Source organism: Zymoseptoria tritici, chromosome 3, assembly GCF_000219625.1.
Source record: "Zymoseptoria tritici IPO323 chromosome 3, whole genome shotgun sequence".
Taxonomy (NCBI): domain Eukaryota; kingdom Fungi; phylum Ascomycota; class Dothideomycetes; order Mycosphaerellales; family Mycosphaerellaceae; genus Zymoseptoria; species Zymoseptoria tritici.
Genome location: NC_018216.1, coordinates 2,191,736 through 2,204,688, shown reverse-complemented (window position 1 = coordinate 2,204,688; position 12,953 = coordinate 2,191,736). Strand labels below are relative to the sequence as shown.

The window sequence follows — 12,953 nt, the reverse complement described above, 5'->3', positions numbered from 1 at the left end:
AGCACTCCGCGTGCTACCGACCAGTCTGGAGCTGGCGGCAGCAGCACGACCAATACACCCAATCCGATGCAAAACAGCCAGGCTAGCATTGCGTCCGACTTGGGCAACAGCACTGTTCGGCGACCACGCGCTCGACAGGACTATGGCTCCATGCAGGGATCATCAACAGGAGGTCGTTCTCTACAGTCGCCTGCACTGATAGGGCCGCAACAGCATCAAGCGCCTCAGCAGACCCCCAAACGACCCAGCACAACGCGGAAAGCATCCGTAGCTCCACATCGTGGCGACATATTCTCCGTGGATGACGACCCGACCGAAGTGGACTTGGATCTACGCAGCGCGAGAAAGGAGCCGAAGGAGGATCCCCGTCGCGATCGCACGCTTAGAAGACGTGAGAGTACAATAAGGCGGCGTCCAACAGCTCAGCCTCCCACTCTACCGCGAGTTGAAAGTAATGGTGACGATGAGGAGGTTGGGAAGACAAGCGGGACCGATGCAGTTGCAGCCAGGCCTGCTTCCGTGAAGGACCACGCAGAACCGAGTTCGGAAGGTACCCTACAAGGCGATGAAGAGGAGGATGACGAGGATGCATCGCCGGACGACGAAGATGACGACGAGGACGGCTTGAGCGATGCCGAGAGCTTCACGCTGAAAGACAGACAAGAGGCCATCAACGAGACGCATCCATTCGGTATCAGGATTTGGAAGCCGGCGCTGTACAAGAAGAATCGATCAGTGCAACGGAACGCAGAAGGAGACATTCACAGTGCACCCGGAGGCAATGTCAGTCGATGGCTCTGGGTATTCAACGCTCTATGGACGATCATGTTCGGATGGTGGCTGGCAGTGATAACTTCGCTCGGAGGCATCGTCTGCCTCATCTTTGGCATATTCCAGGACGAGGATTCTGATGGCTGTCGAGCTTATGGCCGGGTTCTCATCAACTTGGCCCATTACCTGTTCTACCCATTCGGAAAGTACGTCAAGCTGGACCGCGACGAGGCATACATGCACGAGGATGAGGGCGAAGGAAGAGATATTGCCGAGTACGAGCGATGGCAAGCTGGTGACATTGAGGAAGGCCGCCTCTTCTTCGGACCCACCGACATTAATCGTTCGCTTATTGGGCGACGACGAGACGAAGAGCCCGACCTCGAGGATCACGAGACTGATAGTCTGCTCGGTCGTGGCAGACAGAGCTCCGTTGCAAAGGCTGCGCGGGTCAAGACGAAGAAACGACTCTTTGGCCGTGGAAGATGGAACTTCGGCCGTGTCATCTTCTTCCTGTCGTTCTACTTCCTCATCACGCCATTCTTGTTCCTCGTCAGTGGGATCTGCTGGTTCATGGTCTTTACCATCCCAATGGGCAAAGTCACTCTGCTGCTGTTCTACCACCTCCGCCGACATCCCCTTGCAATGAGTTTTCACACCGACAGCCATTACCAACGTGGTTCTTTCCAGCGTCGTGGAAGCAGCGATAGTGTTATCCTGCTTTGCACTTACCGAGCTGTCGGATCGAGATACTGGAAATACACCATTGACGGCACAAATATCTTCCTGATCAACCTTCTTGGCCTGGTCATCTTCGCGATCTTTGACTACTTCGTGCTTGCGAAATATTTGGGCCTTCAGATGTGGTTTACTGCGCCGGGCTTCATGTTCGTCCTGGCACTGTCGTCCATCATCCCCTTGGCATACTTTATCGGTCAGGCCGTGGCGTCCATCTCTGCGCAGTCATCGATGGGTGTCGGCGCGACTATCAACGCCTTCTTCAGCACGATTGTGGAAGTATTCCTGTACTGCGTGGCTCTGCATGAAGGAAAGGCACAGCTGGTCGAAGGCAGCATTATTGGGTCTATCTTCGCAGGCATCCTTTTCCTGCCAGGATTGTCCATGTGCTTTGGTGCTATCAAGCGCAAAACACAACGCTTCAACGTTCGATCCGCTGGAGTGACATCCACCATGCTGCTGTTCGCTGTCATCGCTTCTTTCGGACCAACCTTGTTCTATCAATTCTACGGCACGCACATTCTCAATTGTCGACAATGTCACACCAAGCATGAAGAAGAAGAGCGCGACTGTCGGCGATGCTACTTCACGCAGGTGCCGGAGTTGAACGATAGGTTCTTCAACGAGGCCGTGCGTCCGTACATCTACTTCTGCACCGTCTGCCTCTTCCTCTCGTATGTGGTTGGCCTGCTCTTCACGCTGCGCACGCACGCCGCCGTGATCTGGAACAACGAGTCTGATGAGAAGAAGGAGGTCAAGCATGAACAGCCACATCAGACCCAGCACCAGCATCTCCACGGTCATATGAATTTGCCGTACACTGCCACGCTTGTCTCAGGTGATGGAGCGCAAGCTGCCGCTGGTGCAAGAGGAGCATCGGGCAGTCTACCGAAAGAAGACATCAAGTCTACACAGATGTACAAGCGCATCCTGACTCAAAGCCTGAAGCAAGCCGGCGTCGCGCCGTCAATTGCGCAGAAAGACTCTGTGGACGGCGGGTCACCCAAAGCAGAAGGACAGGTACCGCATATCGTGCCACCCAAAAGCTCCGGTAGTGACGCGATTCAAGGTCTGAGTACCGAGGACAACCGTGCTCTGCTTCACCAAGTAGCTGAGATTGCGGCGACCGCAGCCACAGTTGCGGCCCGAGACGCGACCCAAGTGCCGCGACGTGGCAGCGCTATATCGTCTAGGCATGGATCCGTCGCGAGGGAGCCTAAGAACGCTAAGGATCAACATCCGACCCATTCGACACATCAGCACGCCAACGAGGTGCCGCAAGAAGCAGCGCCAGGTGCTGCAGCACCGCACGAGGAGCCAGCATCGGGAGGCCATGACGCTCCCAACTGGTCACGCACCAAGTCCGCCGTTATCCTCCTCACAGCCACCATCGCGTACGCCGTCATCGCGGAGATCCTCGTCGACACCGTGGATGTCGTGCTCACGTCTGTCGATATCCCCGAGAAGTTTCTCGGCATCACACTCTTCTCCCTCGTCCCGAACACCACTGAATTTCTCAATGCCATCAGCTTCGCTATGAACGGCAACGTGGCGCTGTCCATGGAAATCGGATCCTCCTACGCGTTGCAAGTCATCCTTCTACAGGTCCCGTGTTTGGTTCTGTTCAGCGCGGTGTATGCGAACTACATCCCGAAGGAACAGATCATCAACCACACCTTTTCCATGATCTTCCCGCAGTGGGATATGGTCTGTGTGATCTTGAGTGTGTTCTTGATGGGCTGGGTTGTGGGCGAGGGAAAGAGCAATTACTTCAAAGGGAGCATTCTAATCTTCACGTACTTGGTGGTCATTATTGGGTTTTGGTTCGCGAGCTTTCATGATCCGAAGGTGAGTGGTCGAGAGGTCGATCCGAGACGACGAGAAAGGACGCGCTTACTGACATATATCACAGATCATGGGCATTGACGCATACGACACTCTTGGCCTGCCAGAAACCTTCCGTACCTTCGGCAAGAGCTCCAGCGGACCAGCGTTCCCAATGGCATAAGCACACGACCTCCACAAGCTTGTGCCACAGCTTGCTCATTCATGGCATCGTTCAACAGCTCGCGGTGCGGATGGTTCTCTTTCTGCTTTTCGGTCGCGTTCGAGCAGGGCGTTTCTTGGGGGGTTTGCATTTGCATGATTGGAGCACACTTGGAAGAGTTGGTTATTCTTCTCTCAGTCTGGACAGCAGGACAGAGCATCGCAACAATATTACATGGCTATTCGCTCACTCTCTTCGCAGCGTATTTTGTGACCTTCGATCCGCCGATCATGCATGCATTGCCGTGCGAAAAGTGACAGGCCACATGCTGGCCACACAGGGTACAGGCTTTCACGATCCCCGCGTAATCACGTTGGCGTGAACTCCTGGCTCGCCCTGCGATTTCTGTATGGTGGGGGTGACTCTATGACACGGGCGAGGGCTGACCACTTTACAACGCGAATGGCACACGACTACCCCGGCGGATGACCACGGATTCTCGCAGCCTGCGCGTCTTCCTCCGCCAGTTGGAAATGACACGACTCTTACCTTTGACCTACATCAGAGCCGCAACCAGTGTGACTATCAACCACAATGGCGACTACCGGGGCGAAGTCGACCTTCGTGAGTACTCGAGCCCGCAGTCCTTTTGAGCAGCATCTGACTACTTGTCCAGGCGCCGTACCTGGCGTACAAAAGGATGCAACGAATGCCACGAGACATGCCAGAATTCGAATATGATGACGAAGGCTGCCCGATCGTTCATCACGGCGAGCTCTTCTGTCGTATGCCAATGAGAAATGGTGCATTGTGCGGCAAACGTCACGAGAGAGCCGACCATCTCATACAACACCTCCGTGCCAAGATCCACAGTGCTCCTGCATCGAAGCTTTTCCATCGCAAGAGGAATCTGGGAAGAGATGCGGCTCAAGGTACGACGACTATCTTACGCGCTTAATTTCCCTCTCTGATATGATTCTAAAGACTGGTATCAATTCCTGAGCCACCGCGGCATTACGACAGGCCCCGATTCGTGCGGTGACAGCGATACTACAGAAGGTGACGTTGCCTCGGAGACCGGTGACGCTCCGAACGACCGCGACAACGTGCAAGACGACGATGGCATGAAGGATGGCGATGCGATGGAAGACATCAGGGTCGCAAGAGATGGTGGCATTACCAGTGCCGATCATTTCGGCTCAGTGGAAGGGACATCGCCAACTTGTACCAATACTCGTGACCGGCGTCACCTGAGCTTGTCGAGAGATGCATTGAAAGAACGGCGTGCAATGGACAAACCCAGCGCGAAAGTGGACTGCCACTCCCTCGACGACGACACCGTGGCCCAACATACCGACATCACACACAATCAAGGTGTAGGCAATAATGAAGCCGCACCACAAGACAGGAACGACGCCTCTGCAAATGACAGCAGCACAGAGGACAGGGGTATATTGGCAAAGCTCAAAACAAGCACAGGAACCGCACCAAGACCTGGTCCAAGTCGCACATGGTTCAAGCGACTCACGGCCGAGATGGTCGCCAAGACTGAAGCTGCTGCTCTTGGTCCTCAGGACTGCCATGGGCTCGACTGTCATTCTCCATCTATCCCGTCGACGCCTCTGCGCAAAATTGCGGCTCCAGCTACGCCCATCTCAGCTGGACTGAAGAAAGGCGACAACACGGAGGCCCACCTGGCTTCGCGGCACAAGAAAACTTCTCCAGCCCCGTCTGAACCGCCCGGCTGCACAGCACCTTCCTCAAGCCTTATCACTCCGCCCTCCGAAAGACGTAGAATCGATACCGCTACTGATGGAATCACAGTCGCACGAAGCGACGGCCAATGCACTGAGCGACGACCGACTGCGAAGCGCGTTGTGCCAGACGAAGAACACCCGACGCTAGAATCCCCTGAAGAGGAGCGTCTGAAGGTCCACATTTGCCAGACTCGAGTGGCCAAATGGGAAGCCGAGGAGGCCAAATGGGCGGCCCAGGAGGCAAAATATGCGGCTCAGGAGGCCAAACATGCGGCACATGAGGATATGCTGAATGCTCAGCTGCGAGTGGCGCAGGCTGCACGAAGAGATGGATATCAGTCTGCAAAGCGAAGATGCATGGAGTCCACTGATGTACGTACACGATCTTGGTGTCCAGCTGATTGAAGCAAGAAGTGGGCCACGTGGAGACGCACTCTCAAGTTCAAATTTCCTCATATGACCGGCACGTGAGTATCGTCGGCCGCAGCAGCTCAAGACATGGCTTGCACGGGGCTGAGAATTGTTACTCGACACCGATTTCGGGGTCGCGCCAAGCTGAAATGGAACTGCCCGATTGGGATCAGGTCCACAAAAGGAGGCTCGATGCGCACGAGCTCCGCCTATGAGCGACGAGACGCCGTCGCTAGGAGACAAGTCGATGCAGCCAAAAGATCACGACTGTTCGAGTAGGCTGAGCTTACAGAAGTGATAAGACGATGGCATTGGAAGACAGAATGGTGCGTGTTTATGCCCTTGCGAATGTGCATACTATACTAACCTGTCTCTCCCAGTATCGCCGCCCGCTATCCAGCAGAAGACCGGCTCCGACTTCACACATTCCGGGCTCGACGCCGACCAAGAGACAATTGCCTCCGCTTATGAAGGATGGATCGAGCCTCGAGACTGCTCGGCGGAGGTCCAGAGAGTTTCCACAACATGCGAGGCAAGAGGGCAAGCAGAAACAAGGTAAGATACTTCTGCGATCTTGCATCGTGCCTCGACCAACCGACTTTGCCAGGATGGCTTGCTGATACAACATCAAACCCAGTAGTTCCCAACGACAAAGACACGCTCGAATGCCACCTCGACCGTCATGTCGCCTCCATCGATGGCGCCGCTACAAGATTCCACGAAGACGAAGGTCCAATGGATATCGACCCCGAGTTCATCGACGACTCCTCTGTGACCAAGGATACGAACATGCTAGAGCCGCACGAGCAGCATTCCACCTCGCCCATCTCGCCCATCTCGCCGAACTTCCTGATAGGGCCCATTGCCTTCTCTCGCTCTGAGGAATCTGCCTATCACGAACAATGGTTCACGAGCACCTCGAGACCGAATCTTGCAGAGGACGACACTTCTGTCGACCCTCTCGCGGCACGTGGCTTGCAAGATCGGGCCACAGATGGCCAGAACTCCACTGACGAGCACTCCCTGCTCGATGGACGGCACAGGCACGACTCTCTTTTCAACGAAGACTCCCACACCGTGGGCGATGTGGGATCAGCCATCAGATCGTTCCAGCTGCTGGGTATCGAGGACACCGACCACGACCCACGCCGGCAGCTCGAGCTCAAGCGACTCGAGGTTGCAATGTTTAAAGATCGGGTGTGCTTAACAACTGCACAATTCCAAGTCAAGAAGCTGGAGTATGAATTAGGGGATTCAAGGACGGGAGCAGTGAAGCATTTGAACAGCTGGGTGCATGAGGACTTTCTGCTTCGGAGCGGTGGTCTGGGCTCCAAATGAAGCACGTTGGGCGGTTGCTGAATGATGTCAAGCGGCCGAGATGGAGGCTTCACAGAGGCTGCTGATTGTGGACGAGCCATGTACGGCAAGGGTTGCAGTGAGGTTTTCACTTACCAGCACTGTGATTTGCGCGCTCATGTCCTTCAGATGCTATGTCAGGAAGGTGATCGCTTGATCGCTTGGTCGCTTCCGCATCAGGTGATGAGCGACGTAACTGTATCAAGTGAGTATCTCAACCCCTTGTTCGTCTCCGTCCTCTCTTTCATCCTTCGACGCTCCTTGTGTGGATGGTGTCATTCTTCTGCTGGTGGATTTGGCCGCAGCGGGACGCCCAAAAGGGGCAGAAGCATCCCCGCTGCGGCGTTTGTCTGCGGCATCGCACTTACCTGCACGAAGCACTCACATCAGCCATCGCCAGAACAACACCGAGCTATCCATTTCGAAACCACTCGAAGTCTCGCAATGCCGAGTAATCACCCGCAGATCTGGCGAAAAACGTTGGTGAGTGGGGGCCGTCAGAGTCCTGCCGTCGCGGCCACAAGAGAATTGTGAGCAGAAAAGACTTCTGCAACTTGCGGACTGACCACGAGGTGCTTCGCCTGTCCGAAGCGAAAGGTTCGTAGGCTCGAATTTCAGTACCTGCCCCTCAGCTCCTTTGTACCTTATGTTTCCATCCTTCCTCTTTGTATGACGTTCTAGCACAGCTTCCAAATGAAAAGGGGCAACGCTTGCTCGATCCAAAACACAATTTTGGAAGGTCTGTGCCACTCGGCAGCTACCGCACGGCGACCACTTGACCTCACGATCATCGCATTCCAACACTGCGCCGGAAGATCACTTGAACCTCGACGGTGGCCGCAGCCGGCACTTCACGATACAGAACAGCCTACACTTCGCGACAGAATACGATCGAACACGATATCCAAACAAAACACCGAACACGATTAGCAAGATGTCTGGAAAGCAGCTCAAGGATTGTGTAAGAAAAGGGTTATCTCAATACGGACACAAACGCGTTTTCTTATCTGCTTAGGCCGCCTATGACAGATACTGCGAGTACATCAGCAATGGCACTGCCATCATAGGCTTCGAAAAGATGCCAACTGGAAGAGACGGCAAGTCTATCAGTAGCGCCGATATCATGCTGGGCGAGAAGATGTGCCGATTGAAGGCGATGCAGAAGGACGCTGCTCCTGAGCAGAACTCGGAGCCCGAGCTCTGGTGCCGCGTATGTGCTCTTCCAACATGTTGGGCCATGCCCCAGATGACCTCCAACACAATGGCTAACATGTTGTAGAGGATCTACGAGACTACTGGCGCCTTGCGCAATCACTACAAGCTGGCTGTAAGCTGCCTTCCTGAACCGGTGACGATATTAGCTAACGATTCAGCACAAATTGCAAGTTGTCAATCGGGGCGACGGACACGACAAAGGTGGTAGGCAGCCACAAGCTACTGTGGACGAGTCCAAAAGTAACATGTTCAGCGAGCAATACGTTCGTGAACATGTTCGCTGACATATTTCAGACTTCTACAAGAACATGATCAACACCCACCTGGCCAGGACACAGGAGGCCGGGGCGCCCGCGGAAGATGAAGTCGAAAATGCACATGTCGCTGAAGTCGGCATTACCGCGCGAGGACGGCCACGTGCTTCGAATCCCTCTCCTCCCACGCGGGCTACTCGTCCTGTCACCCGTGATGCATCAGTCGACCCTCTCTCCGCGTCCGCTCCACCAGTGTCACACTCCACACGCCGACTCGCTGTCACAAGACTCCGTGGTCCACGCCGCAGCAAGCGCAGTGCGCGCGCCGCATTCAGAGAAGAGCGAAGCCAAATCACAACCTCAGTCGAGCAGACAGACACCGAAGCCACCGACAACTATCCGGCTTCAGTCAAGCATGACATGGTGGACGACGACGACACTTTCGCTAAACAACTACATGTGGAAGGCCTCGAGGTTGAATTATTGGAAGCGAGGCTCCGACTAGCAAAGACGAAGAGGGATATGGCGATGCGCAAGCGAGAGAAGCGAGGTCAAGGAAGATCGCCGGACTCGTCAGGGGTATTCGGTTGAGGCGTTTGGGCTGGAGATACCGGTCCGTCCTGGACGAAAGGTCATGACGACGAGCGGGACATACTCGACTGCTGTATGGGATGGATCAGCAGCGTGTCGGCTTTCATAGCAATGCTTGTCGATGAAGTGAGGGAGCAGCCAACGGACTCTGCACCTTGCTGCGAAGAAACACGGGCTTTCGGATCGGTTCTCGTCTCACCACTGCACTATTCACCTTACACGACGAAAAATGGATCGTTCAAAGTACTCGTACGCACCACGGTCTCCTGCATCATTGCGGAAGTCAAGTCTCTAGCTCCACCATGTCCCTTACCCCTTTTCAACGAAAGGATCCACACGACCCTGCACAGACTCGGTCGGAAACAGCCCACGCAACTCTGCTTCGTCAAGACCTTCACATGCGCAAAGCCTTTGTCAGCACTTGGCAAGGGTACGTTCCAGGAATTGTTCAAACGACAGAGAATGAAGTGCCGTGGGATAGAGAGCCATATTCGATCGGTAGCAAGATCTCGCTTGTCGACGGATCGGAGTGGCCGCCTCGTTTGCAGGCACAAGGGCGTGCAAGACATTCAGACTGGTGACACCCGGCTGGACTTCAACAGTGACCACTCGTGATTCCGGTGCGTTCGTATGCTGTATGCCACCTTCGAAAATACTCCGCGCAGGTAGTAGGTTGAGAGAGTGCGGCAGCGACGCTGGTCACCTCTGTGAGCGCTAACCACTGGTAACGATGGTCTTTATCTCTTGAAAAGTGAGTGTCCCTGCTTGGAGACCGGGAAGTCCTCATGCGCCGATATGCTTTCTGAAGGGATCGTTGTCGAAATGCCTCATATACGGAACCTCCACATAGGTAGTGCTGGCTGGCAACCCAGAACGACAGCACCAGCGTTATATCCTTACATCAAGAACTGTTCGTGTTGTCAGCACAAACGTTCTTCAGCACTAGTGATTACCAAGTCGTGAAGCAGGCTGGGAGACAATGGTCGCATGCAGCCGCGGGCAGTGGCCGACGAGTTCCTTCAAGCACGAGAGCCGAAAAGCGCGGTGAAAATCTCCGAAAACGAAGGGCAATGCATGTATTCCATTCGCATTTGATCTCTTCCTTGTTCCCTCTCGAGTCCATCTCCTCTCATCTCGCTTCTCCCTCGCGCCCTCACTCGCATCACTTCTCGAAAAGTCAGGTCCACCTGCCTCTAATACACACAAGCCCGCTCGCATCGCAAACAAAAGCGTAGTCCCACCGCAATTTTTTGAAAAACATCGCATTGTCTTGACCCATCCCAACCCGCCTTTTCGAAGTTCAAAAAACGCCATGCTAAAAGTTTTTTGTGCGCTTGTCGCAGAAAAGTTTCAATCCAAAAGGTAAAAGAAGCTGCCATTTTTATCCCATTCCCACCCATCCCGGATGCCGCATTCAGTAAAAGTTGTAATTCGTTGCAAAAAGCAGACTCGCTCGCCTGTATCCCGAAAAAGAAGGAAGACGTAGGAAATTTTGGCCCGCCCGATCGCTACTTGTGCCGCCGGTGAAGAGTCGGCAGGAAGCTTGCGGGTGGGAATCTGGGCATAGAACCAGTAAAGGCGATCAATCCTTCGAGGTCCGTGTGTACGCGATGTGAAACCGCAGGTGCCATGAAATGTCCAGGCAAAAGTCGAACAGGTCCGGAGGAAGAAGCCAAGCAGGTTTTCTAGACCCAAGATCAAGCACAATAATCGCACAGCCCATGTACAGTGGTAGGTAAAAACTCCAGGTAATCATAGACGGCCGCATCTATCCCATCACGGTCTGCGCCGCGTAACCAGAGGTGATGGGCCACTGCCGGTAGTGATGCTGGTACAAACACTGGGAGCAGTTGCAATCGTATCGATGAGTGCTACCGGTCCAAGAGCTCTGATCCCACGCAGATCCATACGATGGAGTCTGGTAGTAGGATGGGTGTGCACTTGGCGCGTACTGGTACGCGGCTTGAGTTGAGCTGCGACCTGGAGAGACCTTGCGGGCAATATCCTCAAGACCGTTGAAGGACGGGTAGCTTTGCTGTTGCCTGTAGTACTCCTCGTTTGTCGCCCATGGATCGCTCGCAGTGTATGGCGTAGAGAACTGTGACGAGCGAGAGGAGAGAGGCGTATCGAACGAACGTGACGACGAGAAGGATGGTGTCGGGTACGGCGAGAGTCGATCGCGAGGAATGCTCGAGTGCCGGTGCACGTTCGTGTTGAGAGGCGACAATCTCGCAGCCTGCTGTTTAGCCGCGTACTCCTGCTTGGCGAGGTACTCTGAGTTGTACTTTTGCCAGGCATCCATCCAAGCCTGCAGACCGTTCGGCGTTGACGGCTCAATGTGCAGCTCGTAGTTGATGAGGTGGAGCCACTTCATCTCCAGCGCATTCAGCTCGGAAACCTTGATCGCGGTGACATCAGACCATGATCGATTGATGAAGGTGTTGTCGTCGAGGAATTTGCTGCCGAGGATCAGTGCAACAGCGAGCAGTCGATATATTTGGTTCTCGCCCTGAGGGACTGAATCTGGGTAGTTCGCGACACGATCGTTGAGGTAGTGGAGGGCGAGCAGGATCGTTGCTGAGGGTAGTCTTGTCGCGGAAAGCACTTGGTGCACCCATTTTCGAAAAGACGGTTGGCTCTGCATCTGGTGTTGAAAGCTTCGAGTCATGTCAATATCTGCGAGGCAGATTGGGGACACATGGAAGGCATACATTGATTGAGCCGCCTCGGTGACAAAATCGGTCATGCGCTCCATTTCGTAGTCGAGCTTGGCGGACACTCCACCGGTCGTCTTCTCCTCCTTGGCCTGGCGCTGCTCTCGCTCGGCTGCATCTTGCTGTTCTTGCTGGACACGGCGTGTGTAGTCGTCGACGAATGGAACGCGGTCGTTGATGCGCAGAGGCGGGAGGATCGGTGCGCCGATGGGTTCGTAGTAGCCTTGAATCGGAGGGAGAGTCGTCGATGCTTGGTAGCTGCTGGGCTGGTACTGGTAAGTCGGGTGCGTGGGCTGGATGGCCGTCTGCAAATATCCTCCTTGCTGGTAGTCGAAAGAGGTGTCTTGGCGGCATCGCTGACTCGGCTGTGCGTATGGGTCTTGCGGGTAGTGAACATTACTGTACGCGTAGCCGTTACCAGAATCAGGTGGTGTGAGTGGCATTTGGCCCGCCATGGACCGTGAGTAGTAGCCGGGCATGATTGCGGAGGGAGATGAAGCGAAGAAACGGCGTGGAAGCACGGCCTGAAGTATGTCAGCGGTGTCTGAATGAATGAAGGTCATCTCATTCGGCGCGGTTCGATGCTCAGTGCGAAGAGTATGGATGTGGATAGAACGTACCGTTTCTTTTCTTCGCGCAAACAAAGACCAAAGCGCAACAGTGAAGGTGCGCTGTCTAGTTGCTTTTGACCATGCGATGCGATTTGTGATCTAGATGCGTAGGAATGTAGTCGTGAATGTTGCTATCGTTTGCTCAGGATTTGGCAGATGCGAAATCGGCTGGTCACTGAGGTGACGTCTTGTGCGTGCGTTTTTGAGGTTTGCGGTCGGTCGGTCGGTCGGCTGTTGGGCCGGCTGAAGCGGTGGTCGAGTGGTAAATTCACACGACGTGTATGCGACAGCGGATGGTCGACTCGCGCGGTGTATCTCGTGGACGGAGCTAAGTGAATAGGTCGTCCGGGTATAATGAGTGTTGCTGGCGGAGGTCGTGGCGTCGCGCGGCCGGGCTGAAGGGGTGGGAGTACGCCGGCAGTGAGTGGTCGGACTCAGCTGGAGGTGATGCGGTGGTGAGAGTACGAGAGGCCCGCCGGGGGAGTGGTGCGGTGTGGTTGAGGCGGGAAGGAAAGGGAACTTGTCGAACGAACGAGAGGTCGTTGTCG

The 12,953-nt window shown here is 54.7% G+C and overlaps 3 protein-coding genes across 3 annotated transcripts; 2 read left to right on the top strand and 1 right to left on the bottom strand.

The window, feature by feature from the left end:
* Positions 1-150: 150 nt before the first annotated feature.
* Positions 151-3,704, top strand: MYCGRDRAFT_70055 (putative H+/Ca2+ transporter; the record flags this gene model as incomplete). The annotated part of the gene is made up of 5 exons (XM_003854304.1): positions 151-367; positions 422-471; positions 526-2,347; positions 2,405-3,357; positions 3,422-3,704. The coding sequence occupies 5 exons, from the start codon at positions 151-153 to the stop codon at positions 3,515-3,517; spliced, it is 3,138 nt and encodes a 1,045-aa protein (XP_003854352.1).
* A 386-nt stretch (positions 3,705-4,090) lies between these two features.
* Positions 4,091-9,080, top strand: MYCGRDRAFT_91843 (uncharacterized protein; the record flags this gene model as incomplete). Its single annotated transcript, XM_003854305.1, has 10 exons — positions 4,091-4,120; positions 4,173-4,428; positions 4,481-5,625; positions 6,045-6,219; positions 6,302-6,861; positions 7,399-7,503; positions 7,778-7,981; positions 8,036-8,230; positions 8,300-8,347; positions 8,574-9,080. 10 exons carry the CDS (start codon positions 4,091-4,093, stop codon positions 9,078-9,080), a joined length of 3,225 nt encoding a protein of 1,074 aa, XP_003854353.1.
* Positions 9,081-10,848: 1,768 nt separating this feature from the next.
* On the bottom strand, positions 10,849-12,953 carry MYCGRDRAFT_108694 (uncharacterized protein; the record flags this gene model as incomplete). The annotated part of the gene is made up of 2 exons (XM_003853871.1): positions 10,849-12,318; positions 12,415-12,953. One exon carries the CDS (start codon positions 12,271-12,273, stop codon positions 10,849-10,851), a length of 1,425 nt encoding a protein of 474 aa, XP_003853919.1.